We start from the raw sequence: 22,907 nt of genomic DNA, 5'->3' as shown, positions 1-22,907 counted from the left end.
TTATCTTTAGAAAGTGTGTCAAGTAATGTGTTGATGTGATTTTGGCATTCAGTGAATTGTGGGAAAAAAGGTGAAAATTATAATGAAGAAAATGGGCCGATTACAGAGAATCTACTCCCATATTTTCTATTATTTTTTTCTATTTACTTTCTATCTCTGAGACAAACAGTTTATTTAGCATGTAGCTAACATTTACCAATCGAGGGTACAAAGATTTTTTTTACATTCTTTAAGACTACGTTTAAGCACCAGTGACCATTAAATGAGCGTCTTTTAGAATTATATAAAGTTCAATCTTATGGAAACTCATTTTTTGGAGTAAATGTCCTTAAACTTCTCGGAGTTACCTCCGAATGCTAACGCTACAAGCTAGCATGAATGACTGACCAGCATGAATCGGCAGGTTTAGGCTCCGGCCGGTTTACGGACAAACAAGCACAGAAAGACCGGAACTTAATCAAATCAGCGCTGCTCCTGAACACGCGCGTGTCCGGTGACATTCACGTGGAATAGTTTTTCCCAACAACAGAAGAAAAAGTCATAATTCTTACCGGACTCTTCTCCACCGTTACCAAGTCCTCCATGTTAAGCTAGGTACTAACGCGATGACGTAAACAACAGAGACGTAAACGATGAGTTCTCCTTCTTTGTGTCCGAATGGTTGTTACAGATCCTGCAAGGCTACTACCGCCATCTGCTGGTGGATCTTGAAACCACCCGATCAAACAAAGTGGAGCCTCAATAAAATAAAATAAAATAAAATAAAATAAAATAAAATAAAATAAAATAAAATAAAATAAAATAAAATAAAATAAAATAAAATAAATTCATTTACGTTTAATAAAAATATAATAAAATAAATCTACTTTGAATTCCTAAGAAACTTTGAATATGGCTTTTCAGATCTGCACTTTCTTGAGTCTTACTGAGGTATTAAATAAGAGGATACAGATGGGGTCACATCAAAAAAATGTTGTTTTATGGTGGTCATTTATATATTTTCTCCTGTTACAATCTGATAGAAAGTTATATATATTCAATTAAAGAAGTCAGTTATTCTTCAGAGTCCAGGAAAGTCCATGAAGAGGTTTTTGCAGCTGGTCTCCTGAGAGAAGCTGAGATTCTTCTTACAGCTGTGAGTTTGACCTGCTTTGTTTGTAGTGGCATAAAATCAGCACCAACCCTCAAAATCAACCCTCCAACCTTTAACCTTTCTCACCTTTAAGGGTAAATAAATGATATTTGGAAATCAATGTGACATAATAACACCTTTCTATTTAAAAATAGCATGTGTGTTAAACCACTAAAATATGGAACACTTGAAAGAGAATATCAGGAAAGTCGGCTGAAAAAAACAGAAAAATGGAAAACAAGTCTCTAAAATAAAACAACGTCAACAGAAGAAGTTTCAAAAATGTATTTCCTGAGTGTGTTCTAGCAGACCTACCAAAGGCGTCTAGAGCAGAAAAACATCAAAACACGCTGCAGTAAAAAGAGTTCATCTCAGGATTAAATGGTTAGAAACATGTAAAGCAGTGATGCAGCTGTGGTGCTGAGGTGGAGCGGACGACCCTGCAGGTTTGGTCCCCCCCCTGTGTAAAAGTCTTCTTGATTCAGACTGGGGGTGTCAAATTATTGAGTTAACTGTGATTAATTAATTACAAACAATTGAGCAATATTATTTTCCATGGCGTGAATTTTGAACCTATAAAATGTGTTAACTTCTAATGTTTTTGCACCTGAGCTGCTTTAAGAGAAATGTTCTATCTAGGCCTTTTGCTTGTTAACCACATCCTGATGCCCGACGTCCGGAGAGTGTTAGGTGAGGAGAGATGTCTGCAGAGAGGTGAAAACGGAGGGAAAAGAACAACTGTGCTACCTGAGCAGCAGAACCAGCCGGTCTGTGTCAGCGACCGGCTGAAAAACACAAAAGCATTTGATGCTTTTCAACATCATTTATCAAAAATGTCAGATTTGATGGAACAGCTAAAAACACGTTAATCTAAATGTAGTTTTACAGAAAAGCATCAATAAGAAGTTTTTGTTATTTTTTTTGATTGTTCAGAAAAAACTTATTGAGTTTCACAGCAATTATGAGGTAACGTTAAAATAGTTTCCTTAGATCAATACAATTAAAAATGAATTATTTTCCATTATTTTCATCCACATTTTACCCGGTCCGTTTGGGTCACCGCCACTTTCTTGCAGGCAATTTTAAATAAATGAACAAATTCTGATGCCATGTTTTAGAAGAGGATAACAAAAACATGTAAAACAAAAATCTCTAAAAAAATATCCACAAAAATAGAACCAAAGAGGCAGAGATTAAATACAAAAAAAGAAACATTCACAACGTAAGAGTAACAAAAATATTATTAAAAACTTTTAGGAAAAAAAGTAACATTAAAATGATATGGATCATTCATAATGAGTCGTACAAAATAAAGTTTTCATCCAAAAGGTTTTAAAGAACAACAGAGGACACTGCAAATCGTTCGAAGGACTTTCTGTAAATTTGGAGTCAGAAACAAACATCTGATCCAGAAACACGAAGCTAACAGTCGCCCAGCTTGGTTCTCTTTGTTTACCGGGCCTCAGACCCAGAGCCGGTTCTGGATCTTTGCAAACTGAACAGGATTCAAATCCCAAACCTCAAGCGGTTTTCTGGTCAGAACAACAACATCCTCAGACTGAAGAATCAGAACCTCCAACAGAAGAACAGAACTTTGTTCATGAACTGAAGAAAATCTGATCAGAAATGTTTGTGTTTCTCATTAATCAACTCATCAAACAACCAGCTAATATTCCTCTGAGGTCTTCTGGCCGACCCGAACAGACGGTTCTGGTCTCCAAATTTGTATCAGGACGGGCGTCCAGCTAAAACTCTGCCGGACCAAATGTACGGATGAGTGAAAGCTGATTGGCTGTGGCGACCGTGAACGGTGAACATCAGAAATGTTTGAGCTTCATGAATGTCTGATTGTGTAACTGCACGACAAAAACACAACAGTTCACAAAAACAAAAGGACTTGTTTTTGACTGAGATCTCACGTCTGCAACAAACCGTGAAGCTGGAGGAGCGAAATTCACCACAGAGTGACTCAATGCCTGAAGTCAGCCTCAATATCCTCTTCCTGTTTGGGGGGCAGCACTTTCCTACCACCATGGGGGGGGGGGGGTCTTCACATTTCCGCTGAATGTTGGTTTAGTTTCAACTGAAAAACTGCAGCAGATCCGACGAAGGACGAATCGGAGAGAAGTCGAGTTCAGACGTTAATAAAACCACAAAAAACCCAGAAAGATCATCTGTACAAGTAATGAATCTGTTTACAAACATGGTAAACAACAGCAACTTACAGATCAACACGGCCTGAACACAAAACCCAACACAACAAATCAACACAAAACAAAACACCACAAAAGACACTGAAAAACACAACAACAACTAAAAACACAACAAAACACAATAATAAAATACCACAACAAAAACACAATAAAAACATGACAAAACACCACAAAAAAGCAAAAAACACAACAAAACATTAAACAAAAGACAATAAAAACACAAGAAAAAAAAGAAACAAAAACACAGGAAAAATACAACAACACAAAAAACAATACAGCAAAACAATAAAATAAATAACACAACACAAAACACAATAAAGAAACAACACAAAGCAGAAGACACCAAAAGAACATATTGCAAAAACACAGAAAAAACACCACAACAAAACACAACACACCACAAAACAAACCTCAACACAACAAAACCCAGAATCAAAGGACAAACTGATGTGATCGCGGCTGTATATCAGTGACTGTATATCATTGACTGTGTATCACTGACTGTATATCATTGACTGTATATCACTGACTGTATATATAGTATAATGCATGTGGTGGTAACAGAAGAGCCGAGTGAAGAGTGAGAGGAAACACTCTGAAGGTAAACGCCGTCGGCCTGATGGAAACCTGGATGGAGAAGATGAAATGAAGAAGGTTTTTGTGGGGATGATCTGATCGGATCACACAATCAGAAATCAAGCTTGTTGTTTCACAAAATCAGATGTTGTCAAAGATCAGGACCAGATATTAAATATATGGTGTTATTCTGATCTGTGTGTTTCAGGTTTGTCAATGTAAATGAATAAATCCTCCACCAGAATTCTGCAGATCATCAACGGATCAGAACATTTTACTGTAAAGCGCATTAGAACACGGCAGCAGATGGATCAGGATTAAAACGGGTCGGGACGCTCAGAGAGATTCAGAGTCGGACTTCAGGATCTAAAACTGCTAACAAACGTTTAAACCCACAACCTGCCTTTTGTCGTGACATAAACAACGACCTTTGTGTTTGTCCTTCATCTCCCAGAGATCACTGCAACAGCAGGAAATGAGGATTCAGTAGAATAATAACCATAATCCATAATCTCACTTAAACAACCAAACTAATGAATGGTTCCAGTGACGGGAACTCATGGAGACTCATCACATTTCAACTACAACCACCATTCCGGTTAGAAAGTTCTTGTTTTCATTTTGTGGATCCAAAACGTTCTGAAGATCCGAACGCTGCAGTCACTAAACTTTATACATAACTAGTTATCACCTGTTTTCACTAGTTTAACAGTTTAATCTAGTTGATGGTTGAAGCTCTGTCACAGAAATGCTGTTTCACATGATAAGATAAAACCTGGATCAGTTTCTTACTTTTTTTTTCATTTTACAAAAGTCTCGGATCAGGACTCGGTATCGGTTTCAAATGACTTGGATTCGGATCACAGACACCTGACAACAAGACCCTGCAGGAGCTTCTCCATCAGCGGGAAATGGGCGGGAAATGGACGGCGTTTGACCCTGAGCATCGCAGCAGCCTGGCGGCTGGCACGGATGCAGCTGTTGATGGACGCAGACCCACTTCTCTGGTGGACAATGAGCCGACGTTCCGTTTTCTGACTGTACACTAACACTTGGCTGCAACAGTCGTACTGCAGAGAGGATTTTCTCCAAACAGGAAATAAAATAAAAAGTGCAGTTAAAGGAAAGAAAGTAAACATTTCTGAACACAAATCTTTACAATTTTCACGAACAGAAACATAAAATGTTGAAACTATTGCTAATCTGTTGTTTCATTGATGTCATGATGAAAATACGGTTTCAGATCAGATTTATCTTCAGATCAGATTGTTTTAATCAACAAACATTTCTGTCTTGTGTTTTATGTACACAGAACCAACAGGATATATTCCTCCTGAAAGGCCCTAAATGACTTGGTATGTATGAAACACTCGGATGGCCCACCCCCGGGTCGTGCTTCGGGGTCATTATGGGCGGATCCCACGTGGGCGGGGGTGCGAACAGAAACCAGACTCAACGATTCCACTTTAGGGTTGTGAAACGGTTAGAAGGAAGTTTCTGCAGAACGTTTAGGGAAGCTCGTCTTCTTCTGATGTTTGAAGACGGAACGACCACCAGAGGAAGGAAGAGCAGACATGCAGCAACGTCCTCGCCGCCTCACCTCCACCGAGCAGAGATGGAGCGCCGCGGTGCTGATGCTCCTCGTGATGCCAGGTAACGGCGCCCGGGGGGCCGGTCGACCTCTGCCCTCTGAGACCCTGACAGCGGGAAACCTTTAGTGGTGACTGGGAACATGAGGCGGATTGACCTTCAGGACCGATTGATTGATTGATTGATCTGGTTAATTTCAATCATTGTTGACACTACAAGACAAAAAAATCACAGATTTTTCAACTTATTACAGAAAAAATGAAATAAAAAGATTTAAACAACGAAACGAAAGACACTTAAGGGACGTTGGTTGATTAAATTAGTGATTATTCCCTAAAGTCAAGTAGAGTTTTCTAGAAAAGTGAATTCATATGATCCCACTCAGTCATTTCATTATGTAGTTTTCAGAATCCAATATGTTCACATCAAGTGCAGATGTTATCAAGTAACAACGTTGAGTGATTATTAATTATTATTCATCTCATAAAACATTATTTCATGATTTCAGTACAAATGAACCATAAGGAACGTAGCTACTGAAACTCTAACGACACAAATGAACACGTTAAAAACATAAATGTACGTAGAACAATAACCTTGGAGCGGGTCAGCCACCTTTAACATCAAACCCCAGAAGGAGCCGCGCAGACTCACTTTAGTCTTTAGGAAATATGGATTTATATTTATGAACTTCTGTTTATTAATCCTTTAACACAGAGGACATTTGCAGCAAAATAACTCATTCTTCAAACTGCACCGTTAATGCGATTCCAGTGGATTCTGGAGCTGAAAAAATGGAATTTAAGTGCAAATAATTCAAATTTCAACATGTTGAATGGACGCGTTTTGTAAGTGGAGCCAAAATAGTGTCTTAAAAATGTGTAATGATGGACGGATATCAGTTATAAACGCATTTCTATAGACGTTTCATTGGAAATAGTCGCTTGAACGCAAGTTTCCGATGATCATAGATTCAGAGCTGGACTTTTATCAACACTTTAACACCGGAGCTCCAGAGTTCATCTTCTCTGATTTGATGTAAACCGTAACAGGATAAATCCAGAATCTACTGGAGCTGTGTTGATCGTGTTGATCGTGTTGATCGCTTTGATCGCATTGATCGCGTTGATCGCTTTGATCGCATTGATCGTGTTGATCGCGTTGATCGAGTTGATCGCGTTGATCGCGTTGATCGAGTTGATCGAGTTGATCGCGTTGATCACGTTGATCGAGTTGATCGCGTTGATCGAGTTGATCCCGTTGATCGCGTTGATCGCGTTGATCGAGTTGATCGAGTTGATCGCGTTGATCGCGTTGATCGAGTTGATCGCGTTGATTGAGTTGATCCCGTTGATCGTGTTGATCGCGTTGATCGAGTTGATCCCGTTGATCGCGTTGATCGCGTTGATCGCGTTAGCTGTTGAAAAGGTCCAGTATGTTAAAGGTTTGTGTTTAAAGGGTTAATAACAGAAAGGAATTTGGTCTGTTCTGTGGCACGAAAGAAGAAATATAAAAGAAAGTAACATCTCTCAAAATGTGACATTTATATGTATTTATAAAACACATATATTTGTGTTTTATAAATACATATAAATGCTTATATATATATAACAACTTATTTTCTGAGCCAAACAGGATCATCTCAGATCAGATCTGTCATAGTTAAAAGGAACTTTGACATGATTATTTTTTCCTCCTTCTAGATAGCCTAGTGGTTAGAGCACTGGTCTAGCAATGAAGAGGTCGTTGGTTCAAAACCCACTAGGGGCTGATGTTTTTTTTTTTTTTTTATTCCCATAAAAATTTCAATTCAGGTAGATTAAACATTTTTTTATATAATAAACAGGGGATATACATGACAAAATAGCAATTTGGGGGGCTGTTTGTTTTGATTTTGGTATTTTTAAAGAGTAATTAAATAGTGCAGTTGGAAGCTTATTCTACTCTCAGCCCATATTTTGAAAAATGCCAAAAAGGGGGCGGGGCTTGTGAAGCCAGACTGAGCAGCAGAGGTGTAGCTTACATATTGTTTATTTGATTGATTCAAAAACCAAAAATCAGTACTTTTAAAGTCCCATTTGTAGATGTAAAGAGCCAAAAAGGGTCGATTTAGGGTTTGGGTACCTTGTAAACCTCCAACACTCCCCAAAGGTTTTGACCTAGTAACATATGTTGTTCAGCATGAGATAATCTGTGCTTTTAACTTATAAAACATCAAACTTTTTACCAAAATTTTGTATATAAAATCTGTTCATTCTGGAGGTATAGTTGATCAAACGAGACGTCTTCAGGTCAACAGGATGTAAAAACTACAGAGTTTATCATCTATGTGAACCTCAGACATCAATTTATACATTAATCTAAATTAAATAAATGCTAATTAAGTGATCCTTACTTAAAACTATTGTTCTAATTTTATCTTTCTTCAGCCAGAGAGTCACCATGGAGAGATGACAGAGCCACATGTGGCTGTGGAGCTGCAGACCTCTGATTAGCGGGAGAAGGAAACAGGATCAGAAAGTTAGAAAGTTCCAACATTAAACTCAGAAACACTCAGTCGTCCTTCATGTTTTAAGGCGGCTGCGTCTGCCCGGCAGCGCTGCAGGTCGCTGAACCTCAGGCGCGGTTTGCTCTTTCTTCAGCTGCATTTTGCTCTACAAAGAAACGCTTTGATCCTTTTTGTTGTTGCTGCGGCTGTTGTAGCGTCCTCAAACAAAGCTACTCGCTTTTCTTGTGGTCAACAATCACACTGAACCTGATTTGTGAGAGATCAGGTTTAGTTATTCGGTAACCACGTCTCCATGTCCGGGTTCATCAGATCATCAGAGACTCTCCGGTCCTCCAGCTTCACCATCGACTGCAGCAGCTGCAGCGGAATGACGGCGCTGTCAGCGGTACTTCCCTCTCTGTGACTTGAGTTTTATGACCTGCTGTCCGCGTCATTCTGAGGAGGAAAAATACAAGTAGAGGAACATTTTATTATTGTCTCCTTATAAATAAGAAGAACAGCCTAAAGTTCAGGTGGACAACGATCAGATTCTCCTCCATGATGGTTTAGGCTCCACCCACTGAGGGGCTGAAGCTGCTACCTGAGTCCTTCCTACAACAAGCAAATTCTTCACCAAAGTTCAGGCATTCCAGCTGTGGCTTCACTCTGAATGTTCTGCTGGTCCATCCAAAATGCTCTGCAGCTAGAAAGTCTCCTGAGGCAGAAAACGCGGCGCGTCATGCCGTCAGTGCATTGACTGGACGCCACTGACAGCTGAACGGCGTTCGGCATGAAAGCAGCTTTAAAGCACAAAACAAAGAGGAAACACATTAGCTTTGTTTGCAGGATACTACAGCAGCTACAGCAACAACAAAAGCTTTGCTAGCAAATCTCATTCCTGATCTTTGGATTTTGTCTTGTTGGTTTTTCGGCAAAAAAAACAACAAAAAACTTCACTCAGACGTTTAGTTTAATGGAACTTTGTTTTCTTTCATTTTAACTCAATTTTTAATAAAAGAGGTTATTTATTCATAATTTAAACAGGAACATGTGTGCTGAAGAACATCCCACGATGATTGGATCATTCTCATTGATGATGGCGCCGCAGAACCTCGGGTCTCCTTCAGAACCGCCGTGTGTCTGGACTCAGTTTACACTTTTAGTTTTTTTTTAACTCAATTTTTATTGTGTTTTCCAAGTATCCACCAACAACCCAAAAACAATGTGTACACACATGAAATACCAGGCAAAGCTGTAAAATAAAAAAATATAATAATAATACAAAATAAATTAACTAATATATATGACAACCAAAAGCAACTACAAACAAAAAAAAAGGGGGGGGGGTGTAACAGATAAAGAGTAGTTATTTTAGTTTAAATACATTTCTTACGGTGTAGGAGTCTTTTGATGTAGATCTACAAATTGATTCCATTTTTTCCATCTTTTATTGAACAGGTCACTTTTTAATTTTAATTGAAATGTCAATTTTTCCGTTTCGTAAATGGTCCTGATGATGTAGAACCAGTGATTCATTCCCGGAGGGTCTTCTTGATGCCATTTCTTTGTTATCGCTTTTTTGCACGCCAAAAGTAAAATCCTTGTTAAATAAAGATCTTCGACAGGTACAGAGTCTTCAGTGTTCCCCAGGTAAAGAACAGTGAATGTGTTTGGCAGATGATATCCCAACATGTTTTTAGTGGATTTGATTACCGTAGCCCAAAAGGATTTTAGTTCTGGGCATGACCAACAGATGTGTGTGTGGTTCCCCTCACAGCTTCCACATTGTCTCCGACAAGAATGTGGAGTTTTTAACTGTTTATTTTTTGTTTGAGGCGTTACAAAATATCTGATCAGGTTCTTCCACGCAAACTCCATCCATATTTGTGAGTTGGTAGAAGAACACTGTGTGAAACACATTTTGTACCACTCCTCTTCTGTCATTTTTATATTAAGTTCTGATTCCCATTTACTTTTGATATATAATGTTGAACTTTTTCTATTTTCCACCAGGGACTGGTAAAATGTTGAGATACGTCTAATTTTATTATTTTTATATACATCTGACAAAACTTTGATCATATTGTAACTTTTGTCATCTGCATTAACTTTTACACTTTTAGTTGGAAAGTTTGTTTTTTTAGAGGCTTTTTCTCAGATCTGTGTGTTCTCAAAATATTCTTTAGTGTTCTACATGAACAAAATAAAAGTGGGAAGAGCATAAAAAAATGTCTGTCAGTTTTATATTCTAGTTCTTTGGTTTGATTTTCCTTTCAATCAAATCCCTCAAAATTTATATTCTTTTTTGGCTGAAGTCTTTCTGAAAATAAAAGACAAAAAAAAACAAACATTTATTAAAAAAAAAAAAGAATTCTTTGTTTCAGAAAGTCAATAAATGTGTCTCAGATCTCCAAACCAGTGACTCCGCCCACGTTTTGATGTCATCACGCTGTGACTGGAAAATGCTGCCCTTATGTAATCTGATGTGGTATCACGGTTCCACTTTTACTTCTGCTGAGAAAAACACCAGAAAACACCAGAACTGATCAGAGCAGGACTCTCCCACGCAGGAAACCCAGACAGAAAATATAACAATCTTTGAGCCAAAAATGGAATTTAAACAGCCGATGTTAAAGTAGAAAATAAATGCTAATCCTCCTCATAACAGCAGCCATGCTCCAGATACTTCCATGAATGTAAAATGCATCTAAGGACCATAAACTGTAGATACATGTCTATATATGTATATGTGTGTGTGTAACTAGACATATATGTATATATCTATATATATAAGTTAAAGGCAGCGCACTCTGGAGAGTCGCCGCCTGGCTGCACATTGAAGCTCTCAGCTTTGCAGCGTCTGATGGTTTCAGCATTGAAACCTGGAGCTGAGCAGCATTTGAGAGCAGCAGGCTGACGCTGAACCCTCACCTGACTGAGGGGGAGGGGTTTTCATCAGCCCTCTGCAGGTGTACACAGGTGACACCAGTGAAGTGGCCCTCTACCTGCCGCTCCCTCACGGTCTCCCATCTGAGCTTCGACTGTCTTCCAGGTGTCCTCCCTGAGGCGGTGGTCCAGCAGCCCCCCGTCGTCTCCGCCGCCGTGGGCGAGGACGTGCTTCTGCCCTGCGAGCTTCAGCTCTCCAGCGAGAGCCTGATGACCACGCCCGTGTTTTACTGGAGTCTCTGGAGAGGCACTGAGAAAGTGGAGGTGAGGCCGCCCAACCAGAGCGACGCCCAGACGCCCACCAACCAGCCGCTGCTGCTCAGAGGCGTCAGCTGGGCCCACGGCGGGAGCTACCTCTGTAAGGTCTCCCTCCGGACGAGACCCAAGGGGAGCTACAGGACGAACGGGAAGAAAACCACACTTCTGCTTTACGGTAAACCTCAGTGACACCTGACGGGACTCGGACTCGGGTCCTGCTGCAGGGAGGGGTTCCAAAAGGTCCAGAAGGAGAAGAAATAAACTGGAGGAGACGCTCTTTATAAAATGTGTTTGTGATGCTTTCAAACAGGACAGAGAAACTCCACAAACGTGTCCCACAGTGCATGATGGGACTCTGGGCTCCTAAAGCAGAAATCACAGAGATTCATCATCTTATCAAAAGGCTGAAAACTGAAACTGATGTCATAAACAAACAAACTCCTGAAGTAAAAGCTGCTGGAACTTTGACGAAGATGTCAAACTCAATCAGGGCCAAAATCCAAAACACGCCTGAGGTCGCAGCCGAACAGGAGAAACATTTATTGAACTCTAAAACTACATTATTACAACTGTAACTTTTTAACATAAATAATAAAAAGGCAGGAATATTATTCCAGAATAAATCAAATTAAACCTTAAATAACTTCAATATTTTAATCTCCATAAAATATATTTAGTCAAAATTATACAAGTTAGAAATAAGAACAAGATAACATCGGGTCTCGACTTTGACACATGTGGCCTAAAGAAAACAAATAAACAAAGCCTGCAAACAAAGACTACCCAAACTAAAAGAACAAACCCAGCAGTGTAAGAGCGTAAAAGAGAACGAACACACCAGCCCCCTGCCTGTCCCTCTTCTGTCCTAAAAGGCCAACACGTGCCCATTAAGGCCCATTGGCCACACCTGGCAGGTGAGCCGGAGGACCGGTTGGAGAAAGGTCCACCAGGACGTGACGGGAAGTTTTCAAAAACAACAGAACAAATCTCTTCTGACGTTTGTTAACGTTTATTTCAATAGATCGATGATCTGACCACGAAACGCTCAGAGTCTGATCGATGAACGTCAGCATCGACGTTTCTAAACAAGAACGTGAAGCGTCTCTACAGCTTCAAAGTCAAGGAGGTTTGTGCTCAACGCCCTCAGGATCATTTTCAGTCTGATCTTTGAATGCAGCGAGGACGTTTCTGCTTCTAGAAATCAGGATTTTGCCTCTTTGGCGTCAGAAAATGACCTGCAGAGAAGCTGGAAAAACTTTGACACAAAAAGATGTGAGACAGAAACTGATGGATGAGATGTTTGAGCTGAATGAAGGTTTGCTGAGGAAGCACTGAAACGATGAAGAGGAGGAGCAGCAGGAGCTCCGCCTCAGCTGGGCGTGGCCTCCTGGCAGACGAGCTGCAGCTTCCAGAAACATCCGTGTTTGTCGTTTCAGACCAGCTGCTCTTTGAGCGCTGCATGCTGGACCACACGAGGATCTGCTGCCAGGGGAACGTGACGCAGGACGCCGCCTTCTCGCTGTCCATCCTCCATGATGGACAGACAGTCCCAGCAGATGCAGATGCAGCTGCAGATGCAGCCGCAGATGCAGCCGCAGCCACAGCTCAGGCCCAGCCCTTCACCTTGTCCAGGACCGCCCCCCTGCAGGGCGCCGGGAGGTACGAGTGCCGGCTGCTCCTCGGAGAAGGTCTGATGACTGAGAGCCTCCTCATCCTCAATGAGACCGGTAATCCTCTTTCTGCCTCAAAGGTCGGTCGTTTGAAACCAGATGAGGCGGCGAACACGCCTACAGAAAGCGGTTCTGGTTCTTGTAGGAACCGTGGAGCAGAACTGAACCAGAATCTCTGCAGAGGACAAACAAGGTCCTGCTGAGCAGCTCAGGAGAACTTCACTAACCCTGCTGTTTTCTTCTCAGAGGCAGGAGGGGGCGGAGCCAACACTACATCAAGCCGTCCCTGTGAGTCTCATTATGTTAGCGTGCAGGATTTCGTTCTAAAAGCCCTCAGGAGCAGGTTTACCTGCAGGACGCCTCTCATGTGCTCTGTGCCATCACAGTTGTGGGCGTGGCCCCGGAGCCGTGGCTGCTGTACGGCATGGTGCTGCTGGTCCCCGTCACGGTGCTGCTGGTCCTGGGGATGGTGCAGATGAGCAGAAGGCTGAAGGAACCTCCTGAGGAGGTGTGCTGAAGGACCTCAGCAGCTGAATCTGTGGACCGACGGCGTCACGGTCATCATCAGCCTCCACGAGGAACACAGTCGCCGCTCCTCTGCTGCTGCGGACTGGAACCAGGAGGGAGGAGCTCAACCGTCCCTGCTGATGGATCCTCCTGAACCAGCTGAACTCTGACCTTCAGCTGTTCACCACTGAAGGTTTCTGCTCTCATGTTCTGGTTTCAGTCATGATGCAGCGAATCAGCTCAACCACAAATCAGAGGCTACAGCCATAAACATCAGTACAATGTTTAAAACAATAAAGAAGTCAGTTATTTTGTCTATATTTTATGATGTGCTGAAACTCAAGAATCCATGTTTGTTTTGGCTTTCTGTTGTTTTATTGTTTATATTTTAAGAGAGAAAAAAACTAAAACTGATTTATGTGAATCAAATACATCAATAAATTACGAAATAACAATAAATGAATGAGTAAATGATGTTTCCTGTTTCTATGATCAAGTTCCTCCAGTGAAGCAGCAGCAGTGGTCAAAACGTTTGGACAGATGTAGACTCCGCCCTCATCGCCTCTTTCTGACCTTCTAGGATGTTTTGATTTGTTCAAATTTTCTTTAACTTCGTGTGTTTGAATCTGCAGCATCAAGAGTCAAATGTGCTTCAATCTACAGAATTTGAATTAAAAAATATATTTGTTTATTATTTTCTTATGATTTGAAGTGTTGTGATTTAATAAGCCACGCCCACTGCCTCACTGACTTTTTTTTCAGTTTTCTTAAAGGGCTTCACACAAAAAACAGAAAAATGAGAAAGAAAACCACATTTGTCTTTGAATATCACTTCCATATGAAAAAGAAAAGAGACAGAAATGAAGAAACTGATCATTCAAATCATCAGCTGTTACAAATAATCTTTATTTTTAAATTGGCTACAAATTCAGGTTCACATTTTTTTTTTGCTTTTTTAGTTATTTCGTATTTCATTCAATTTAAAGTAGACATTTGCTCAAATGTAAGATTTTTCACATATTTACTATATATTTAAATAGTAAAACATGTATTTTAGAGTTTAAAACCACGACAGAGTAAACAGGGTCACCAAAATAAATAAACAATAATATTATGAGTTTTTTTCTTGTAAATGTATGACAAAAAAGTCATACATTTAGCTAATGAATTTTTAAGGCATAAATTTACAACTTTATTTTTGCAATTGAACAGTTACAGTTCTTTTTTTTGTAAACTGGCCCTAATACCCTGAAGAACCCTTTTTAAATGTGCTGTTTTATTCACTCTGAACCAAAGATCGTGTAGTGTTATACAGTCAATGCTCTGATCCTGACTGATCCTGACTGATCCTGACTCATCCTGACGGAAAATGTGTTTTTATAAAAACCTTCAAATAAGGTTTGATTCAAACCCGTAATGCACTGAATTAACTTCTTACATTTTTTTCTTATAAAGGTTTTATGCGGCTGTTAAACAATTAACCTAACAATCCAACAAGATTAATAAACTATAACAGCTTTTATTCATTTTTGTGTTTTAAAAATAGTTGCTATACTACATTTCCTATTAAATAGGATTTTTCCAAACTGTATTCTGCTTGTATTCATTTTTTAAATAAAATTATTGAATAAAAAACCAAAAAGAGCCGGTCCATCTCCCTCCTGACCAGCAGGTGGCGGTAAAGCACCGAGCTCTGTAAATCTGGTGTCCACATATTCCTAGAAGAAGCGCAGCAGCATTAGGTCTGGGTCCGGTCCGGTTCCGTCCAAACAAACAGACTAAAGATGTCCCCTCTCGGCTCCCTTAGAAACCTGATCAGCCAGAAGCTGTCGGCCGCCGCGGAGGAGATCTTCTCGGAGTTCGAGAGGACCATCCTGCGGTACGAGCAGGAGCTCGACCGCCAGCGCAAACTGCTGCGGGTCCGCGCGGGTCCAGGTGAACCAGCACAGCACCGAACTCCGTCCTTCAGCGCTGGACTCCAGATGCGCTCGTGGTTCCGCTTTTATTCCGCGAAACATCCGACCCGGTTCTGATGCTTCATTCACTTCTGCCGTTAAATCAGATCAGGTTATTATCCCGGAAAGTTCTGGAGAAAAGTTCGTCCTAGTAAAAAAAAAAGTTTTTGTTCGTTTTTTACCTTCAAACCGGATGGTGACAGCAGCAGCTTCAGCTGGAAGTGGTTACCATGGAAACGGCCTAACAACATCCCCTCCGCGCATGGCAGCCCTCGGGGGAGGGAGGGGCACATACACACCTGTGCATGCTGTAACCACGCCCACTGAACACGATGCTCCTCCCTTTATAGAAAAGCAAATCTCCAGCAGATTCACATGTTTTTAGATCCAAACATCTGTGAAGATTTTCAGGCTCCAGATCGAAGCTGAAACAGATCCTCTGGTTCCATTAAAGCTCCACTCCTCCCCCTTCTCCTCCTCCTCCTCTTCTTCTTCTTCTTTTCCTTTGGGCTTTTCCCTTCAGGGGTCACCACAGCCAATCATTTTCCTCCATCTCCATCTTCAGCATCCTCCACTCTAACACCAGCCACCTTCATGTCTTCATTCACTGCATCCAGGATTAAAGCTCCACCCATCATCTGTTCCAGCGTTCCCAGAAGTCTTTTCATCACCATGATGCCGTTTTAGCCAAAATGAAAACAGGTTTTTTTTTTTTAGGACATAGTTTCTGCAGAGCAGCAGGGATATTTCAGCTACATGCTAGCTGTTTTGGCTAACCTAAGTGTTTGTTTTTAGTTGTTTGGTTGTAATACTCTAGCCAAGTATCATCTTCAGCATCTTCAGCTATCAGCACTAGCATCTTCAGTGGTCAGATTCAGCTTCCAGCATTCACACTAGTATTATTACAGGTAATGATATACATCTAGTTCATAATTATATTAAAAGTTACATTTTTAAAGTTTTAAAAATGTAGTGTTCAATATAGTTAGAGAGATATAGTATTACCTGTCAATCAAACTCGTTCTGACAGGTGACCTTTGACCTGCACATGACGTAACAATTTGATATAAACTTTATATAAACTTGATATTAATTTGATATAAACTTTATATTAAATCGATATAAAGTCTATATCAAATTGTTACGTCATCACTTTGGAATGTGCAGGTCAAAGGTCACCTGTCAAAATGAGTTTGATGGAAAGGTAATACTCTATCTCTCTATAGTTTGTCCTGTTCCGCCGCGACCTCAGGTGTGTTTTGGATTCTGGCCCGTGTGTAATTGACTTTAACGCCCCTGATCTACAGCATCCGATGTTTAGAATCAAATATTCTGTTTAGTGTCTGAAATGTCTCATGTTTGACTCCGCCCCCTCAACTTTCAACCTCTGAATCTTCATCTTGTGTTCTCCTGCAGACTCCCCGCAGCAGCAAACGTTCAAAGTCGAGGACTTCCTCTGCCTCTCAGAGGTGAAGTGTGGTTTGGACCTGGCGGAACCAGAACCTCCGCAGACCGCCAAGGAGCTGCACCACAGTCAGGACGACCCGCGGCCAGGAGTGAAGCAGGAGATGGAGCCGTTCATGGAGGCGGGTAAGCAGGAAAGCCATCAGCCAGAACCGAGCCGACAGCATCCTCTGCTCCTCCAGAACCAGGACCAGAACCAGGAGGAGGGCCAGCGTGGAGCGCCGCAGCCTCTGGACGTCGCAGAGCCGATGCTGGAGAGTCAGGGAGAAGACGCAGTAGACGATGAGTGTCGTCCGGACGCGGGAAAAGTCCTGTTCAAGTGTGACGTCTGCGGGAAGGTGTTCCGGTTCCAGTACCAGCTGAGGATCCACGCCGTGGCGCACACCGACGAGCGGCCCTTCCCCTGCAGGATCTGCGGCAAGAGCTTCAAGAGGAAGCGGTGCTTCCTGATCCACAGCCGCGTCCACACCGGCGAGAAGCTGAACGCCTGCGAGACCTGTGGGAAGACCTTCACCAAGAGCTCCGCCCTCACCGTCCACATGCGGATCCACCGCGGCGAGAGGCCCTTCTCCTGCCAGATCTGTGGGCGGAGCTTCACCCAGAACTGCGCGCTTAACGTCCACATGCGGATCCACCGCGGCGAGAAACCCTTCTCCTGCCGGATCTGTGGGCGGAGCTTCACGCAGAACTGCACCCTCACCGTTCACATGAGGATCCACACCGGCGAGAAACCCTTCTCCTGCCAGCTCTGTGGGCGGAGCTTCACGCAGAGCTGCGCTCTGTCTACACACCTGAGGAACCACCCCTGAGAGAACTGCAGCTCACTTCCTGTCAGAAGGGGCAGGTTTGGGGTGGACGGTGGTGCAGTGGTCAGCACCTTCCCCTCACAGCGGGATGGTCGTGGTTCGAGTCCCTGCTGGGTTCACGAGTCCTCCAGCAGTCCAACATGGTTCAGTGGTGACGCTAAAGGGTCCAGGTGTGACGCTGTGACGGGGCTGGCGTCTTGTCCAGGTGAGCCCCGCCCTCGACCAGCAGCAGCCAGACCGCGTGACCCTGTAAGAGACGTGTCAATGTCACGGCCCGTGGGCCGGATCCGGCCCTCCAGATCATCTTATTGTTATTAATGACCCGATGTTATCTTGAGCTCATTTCTAACTTGTATAATTTTGACAAAATATATTTTTATGGAGAGTAAAATATTGAAAGTTATTTAAGGTTTAAGTTTATTTATTCTGGAATAATATTCCTGCCTTTTTTATTATTCATAATTATGTTAAAAAGTTACAGTTTTAAAGTTTTAGAAATGTCGTTTAGAGTGTTCAGTAAATGCTCCTCCACTTCGTGACCTCAGGTGAGTTCTGGATTTTGGCCCGTGTGGGATTGAGTTTGACCCCTCTGCTGCTTTAAGGGTTCAGCAGGTTAAAATCAAGAATGAGGATTTGCCAAAACAGTCTTTGATTGAAACTTTTGATTTTTTTCCAAGAATGTTCACTGAATGTTTCACTGAAAACAGCTGTAATCAAACCTCTCCTAAAAAAGGACAGTCTAGACAAAACTCAAATGAACAACTACAGACCGATATCAAACCTGCCATTTTTAAGTAAGATCATTGAAAAAGCTGTTTTCCATCAGTTAAATGAATTCCTAATAAATAACAACTGCTATGATGTCTTCCAGTCCGGCTTCAGACAGAACCACAGCACTGAAACGGCTCTGACCAAAGTGACTAATGACATACGTTTGAATACAGACAGTGGAAATATGTCAGTGCTAGTTTTACTGGATCTCAGTGCTGCGTTTGATACAGTCGACCACGCAATACTACTCAGACGACTGGAAAACTGGGTGGGTCTCACTGGGCCAGTACTAAACTGGTTCAAAACGTACTTAGAAAACAGGAAATATTTTGTGTCAATTGGTAACTTCACCTCTGAGCCAATAGAAATTACATGTGGAGTGCCCCAAGGCTCCATCCTGGGACCACTTCTATTTAACATCTACATGCTCCCACTGGCCCAGGTTATAAAGAACAACAACATTAGTTACCATAGCTATGCAGATGACACACAGATATATATTAGACTGACACCAGGAGACCGAGGCCCTGTACAGGCTCTTGGTAAATGCATTGAGGACATTAATGACTGGATGTGTCACAACTTACTTCAATTAAACAAAAACAAAACTGAGGTTATTGTCTTTGGGGCTAAAGAAAAAAGGTTAGACGTCACTACAGAGCTTCAATCTATTCAACTAAAAACTACCAACCAGGCCAGAAACTTGGGTGTAGTGATAGACACAGACCTAAATTTTGATAAACACATTAAGGCAGTCACTAAATCAGCCTATTATCATCTCAAAAATATCTCAAGGATTAAAGATCTGATGTCTAAGCAGGACCTGGAGAAACTAGTGCATGCTTTCATCTTTAGTCGACTTGATTACTGTAACAGTGTTTTTACAGGACTACCAAAAAAATCCATCAGGAAACTGCAGCTTATTCAGAACTCTGCTGCTCGGGTTCTCACAAGGACCAAGAAAGTAGACCACATCAGTCCAGTTCTGAGGTCTTTACACTGGTTACCTGTCTGTCAGAGGATAGACTTTAAAGTTCTGTTACTGGTTTATAAAGCTTTGAATGGTTTAGCACCAAAATACATGACTGACCTCCTGACCCAGTATGTACCAGCCAGACCTCTCCGGTCATCAGGATCCGGTCTTTTATCAGTTCCTAGAGTCAGAACTAAACATGGAGAAGCTGCATTCAGCTTCTATGCTCCACAGATCTGGAACAGACTTCCAGAAAACCTTAGATCTGCTGAAACACTCAGTGTATTTAAATCCAGGTTAAAGACTCACCTGTTCTCAGTTTGATTAATATGTATTCAAACGTTTACGTCTGACTGTTTATCTATGCTTGTTTTAAATTAAAATCTTTTTACTTTCTTTTAATTTTATTCTAATGATCACATTTTTACTATTTCTTTTGATTGTTTCTTTTAATGTTTTATGTAAAGCACTTTGAATTGTCTCTGTACATGAAATGTGCTACAAATAAACTTGCCTTTCCAAGAATGTTCAAGTTTTTAAAAAGCACCAAAGAAACAATAAAAGCAGGTTTTCCATCACAACAAAGAAGTTTCAGATCTTTTCTCTGCTCGAGATTCTTTGTTCCAAAGGTTTCAGGGAGTAAATGTCTGAATCGGTCGGAGGACGGAGGAGTCACACTGGAGAACCGTCCGGCCTGGACCCGCCTTCCCGAGAAAAAGCACATTCCTCAGAGGAGGTGGGTGGAGCTAGATGCTGACTCCGCCCCTTACACCAGTTCTGCCTGACAGAACTTCCCAGTAGGCCTTGCAGGTGATTTCTGAGCAACTTTGATGAGAAGTTTTGAGAAAAAAAACATACAAACATAATAAAAATATAAAAAAGAGAATTTTTAATCAGAAAATGTTTTTTTCACCAACTGTTCATATTCATGAGAAATGATCTGTTCCTGAGTGTAGAAAATAATGACTGAAAAATCCGCCAAACTAATCATCATTTTCAGATAAAACATTCAGAAAAAGCTTTATTTCCTCTGTGACCTCATGGTGGCGGTGTTGTATCACCTGCAGAAGAACTGAAGCTCTTCAGAACAGAAGAGGTCTGAATTGAGGTTCAGGTTTGGATCAGAACCAGTCTAGACTTGAAGAACAACCATGAAAGTCCTGCATCCAGATTGTGGTTTTTGTCTGTCAGCGCCGCAGAGAAGATCCTCCTGATGAAGCTGGACCTGCTGGAGACACTGAAGGAGGAGGAGCTTCTGTTCGCTTCACGCCGCTCTGAGGCACCAACACTCGGAAAACCAACAAACGTCTGAAACGAAAGAGTTTAAGAAGAGAAAAAGACAAAAAAAGGAATTTCTTAAAAAATAAAGTTAGTATTTTTGTAGGAGAAGCAGGAAGGTCTGCCTCCTCTCCTCCAGACTGAACATCCTGGAGCAGAAACCTTTTCTGATTCCAACCGGATTCTGGGAGTCACATGATCAAAACAGATCTGTGATGTCATCAAAGATTTCCCTCCAGCCTCTCATGTGGACGTTTTAAATGATCTTTGGCCCACTGAAGAACACAATACCAGTTCTTTTCATGAACTCTTCCTATCCAGAAGTTAAACGACTCGATCTCTGAGGCTCCGCCTCATCATGACATGGTGCCGCCCATTTCATGAGGTCATCCTAGAGTCGGCCTTAACAGCATGTCTGCGTTTCATTCGATTTAACGTTCAAACTTCTGGAGAGAAATCTGCACGGCATGTTGGGATGGATCCTGAACGTATCCGAGAATGACACAAGCAGACGGGAGAAGGGGAGCAGACTATCTCCTGGTGGAGAAGGGGATCAGACTATCTCCTGGTGGAGAAGGGGAGCAGACTATCTCCTGGTGGAGAAATGGATCAGACTATCTCCTGGTGGAGAAGGGGAGCAGACTATCTCCTGGTGGAAAAGGGGAGCAGAATATTTCCTGGTGGAGAAATGGATCAGACTATCTCCTGGTGGAAAAGGGGAGCAGACTATCTCCTGGTGGAGAAATGGATCAGACTATCTCCTGGTGGAGAAATGGATCAGACTATCTCCTGGTGGAGAAGGGGAGCAGACTATCTCCTGGTGGGAAAGGGGAGCAGACTATCTCCTGGTGGGAAAGGGGAGCAGACTATTTCCTGGTGGAGAAGGGGAACAACAAATTAGAAGAACTGATTTTCAAAATTACAGCCCCCTATATCCAAAGGTGGTCTTGACGTGCTTAATTTTAAACTTTATCAGTTGGCATCTATTTTAAGATTTGTTGCAGAATGGGTGGATACCCAAATTCGGGCTGGTTAGGCCTTGAAAAATCACAGACTCACTGTTCTCTTCTTGGCCTCCATGTCCTGTAAAAATCTCACGTCAGAAATCTGTGTGGTAATAACCTGGTCACCATTAACACAGTCAGAGCATGGTTTTTGGCAAGGCAGGTGGGGGGGGGGGGTCCTGAATTCGAGCCTGAGATGAAAGATGTCGGTTACAGTATTTGGTCACATAAGGGGATAAGACACATGAGAAACTTGTTTGCAAGAGACTCTTTGCTTTTATTTGAACTGATGCAGGTTAATATTCTGGAGGACATGGAGAAGATCTTCAGGACAGATCTGACCTTGAATCCAGTCTCTCTGCTCCTCGGTTACAGCGACATTAAACGCAGCTCCACCTCTAGCAGGCTGTACGATATCCTGACTTACGCTGCACGGAAGAACATCTTCCTGTCATGGATAATGAGAAACCTCCCTCTAAAGCAGACTGGCTTAGACTCATTGAACTTTTCCCTCTGAATACTTGACCTGTCTGCTCCACTCCACGAAGGATCATTTAATGAAGATTTGGAAACATTATCTCCGTCTCAAAGGTCTCAACTCAGCCTCTACGCTAAAAGGTCTAATTTTTGAATAATAATTGATGGTTTTTCTGTATTTTTTCCCCAAAATTTGTAAATATATTTTTAATTATTATTTTTATGTATTATTATTATTATAGTTATTATTACTATTTATTCACTTATTTATTTTGAACACAGTTTGAATTCTTTTTTTTCCTTCTCTCTGTTTGACATTGTTGAAACAATCTTTATGACTGGATTAGTACTGTGCTGATCTGTGTTTATGTTTGAAAATATGTCGAAAAGGCAATAAAATGATATATAAAAAAAGAAGAACTGGTTTGAGCTTTGATTATCGAGCAAAGACAGAAAGGTGCGCGTGAAAATAATTTTTGATACGCAGATTGATGATTCTTCACAGAGAACAAACGTGCACAGTCAGTGTTGATCAGAACAATCTTCTCATTTCAATAAATCCTGAAATGTTCCTCTGTTTTGGTTTTCATTTTTTGATCAAATTTCACCACAAAATGAACCATTATCCATCAGAATCCGTGTGGATTCATCAGAATTCTGTCCAAATTTCTGGGATAAACGCCCGGACTACACAGTATGTACCTACTTTTCTGGTTGTTTTTTTTGTGGGTGAGACTCTGTTGAGAACGGCTTTAGGATGACATCATGAAATGGGCGGCACCCTCAAAAAAGGCGGAGC

General features: G+C 41.6%; 4 protein-coding genes and 1 long non-coding RNA gene across 6 annotated transcripts in view; 2 read left to right on the top strand and 3 right to left on the bottom strand.

Moving 5' to 3' along the window:
- psmc4 (proteasome 26S subunit, ATPase 4) overlaps nt 1-702 on the bottom strand; it is a 6,787-nt gene extending 6,085 nt beyond the window's left edge. The window contains exon 1 of one of the 2 annotated variants that reach the window (XM_024258509.2): nt 552-702. In XM_024258509.2, coding sequence (XP_024114277.1) covers nt 552-584 — 33 coding nt within the window. In that variant the 5' untranslated portion in view covers nt 585-702. The other variant, XM_024258510.2, reaches the window with a different exon arrangement.
- A 4,651-nt stretch (nt 703-5,353) lies between these two features.
- LOC112136659 lies at nt 5,354-14,037 on the top strand. Its single transcript, XM_024258513.2, has 5 exons — nt 5,354-5,574; nt 11,052-11,378; nt 12,640-12,930; nt 13,120-13,161; nt 13,260-14,037. The coding sequence occupies exons 1-5, from the start codon at nt 5,496-5,498 to the stop codon at nt 13,388-13,390; spliced, it is 870 nt and encodes a 289-aa protein (XP_024114281.1). The 5' UTR covers nt 5,354-5,495; the 3' UTR covers nt 13,391-14,037.
- Nucleotides 14,038-14,879: 842 nt separating this feature from the next.
- On the bottom strand, nt 14,880-15,799 carry LOC112136660. Its single transcript, XR_002917392.2, has 2 exons — nt 15,518-15,799; nt 14,880-15,427 (listed from the first exon to the last, which is right to left on the bottom strand). It is a non-coding gene; the product is annotated as an uncharacterized LOC112136660 (long non-coding RNA).
- Nucleotides 15,080-17,998, top strand: LOC112136658 (zinc finger protein 664). The gene is made up of 2 exons (XM_024258511.2): nt 15,080-15,315; nt 16,752-17,998. The coding sequence occupies exons 1-2, from the start codon at nt 15,165-15,167 to the stop codon at nt 17,606-17,608; spliced, it is 1,008 nt and encodes a 335-aa protein (XP_024114279.1). The 5' UTR covers nt 15,080-15,164; the 3' UTR covers nt 17,609-17,998.
- Nucleotides 17,999-20,339: 2,341 nt separating this feature from the next.
- Nucleotides 20,340-22,907, bottom strand: part of gramd1a (GRAM domain containing 1A) — a gene marked incomplete in the record, with an annotated part of 40,689 nt that continues 38,121 nt past the window's right edge. The window contains 1 exon segment of the mRNA XM_024258282.2: nt 20,340-20,657. Within this exon segment, the coding sequence (XP_024114050.1) occupies nt 20,537-20,657 (121 nt within the window).

This window comes from Oryzias melastigma, linkage group LG16 (assembly GCF_002922805.2).
Source record: "Oryzias melastigma strain HK-1 linkage group LG16, ASM292280v2, whole genome shotgun sequence".
Lineage (NCBI taxonomy): Eukaryota > Metazoa > Chordata > Actinopteri > Beloniformes > Adrianichthyidae > Oryzias > Oryzias melastigma.
This window is presented reverse-complemented; position numbering and strand designations above follow the sequence as displayed.

Excerpts from the sequence above, each read along its gene's own strand:
- LOC112136659 (XM_024258513.2), top strand. The coding sequence starts at position 5,496 with ATGCAGCAACGTCCTCGCCGCCTCACCTCCACCGAGCAGAGATGGAGC. Across the intron at positions 5,575-11,051 it reads GATGCTCCTCGTGATGCCAG|GTGTCCTCCCTGAGGCGGTG; the intron begins GTAACGGCGCCC and ends ACTGTCTTCCAG. Across the intron at positions 11,379-12,639 it reads AACCACACTTCTGCTTTACG|ACCAGCTGCTCTTTGAGCGC; the intron begins GTAAACCTCAGT and ends TTGTCGTTTCAG.
- LOC112136658 (XM_024258511.2), top strand. The coding sequence starts at position 15,165 with ATGTCCCCTCTCGGCTCCCTTAGAAACCTGATCAGCCAGAAGCTGTCG. Across the intron at positions 15,316-16,751 it reads GCGGGTCCGCGCGGGTCCAG|ACTCCCCGCAGCAGCAAACG; the intron begins GTGAACCAGCAC and ends GTTCTCCTGCAG.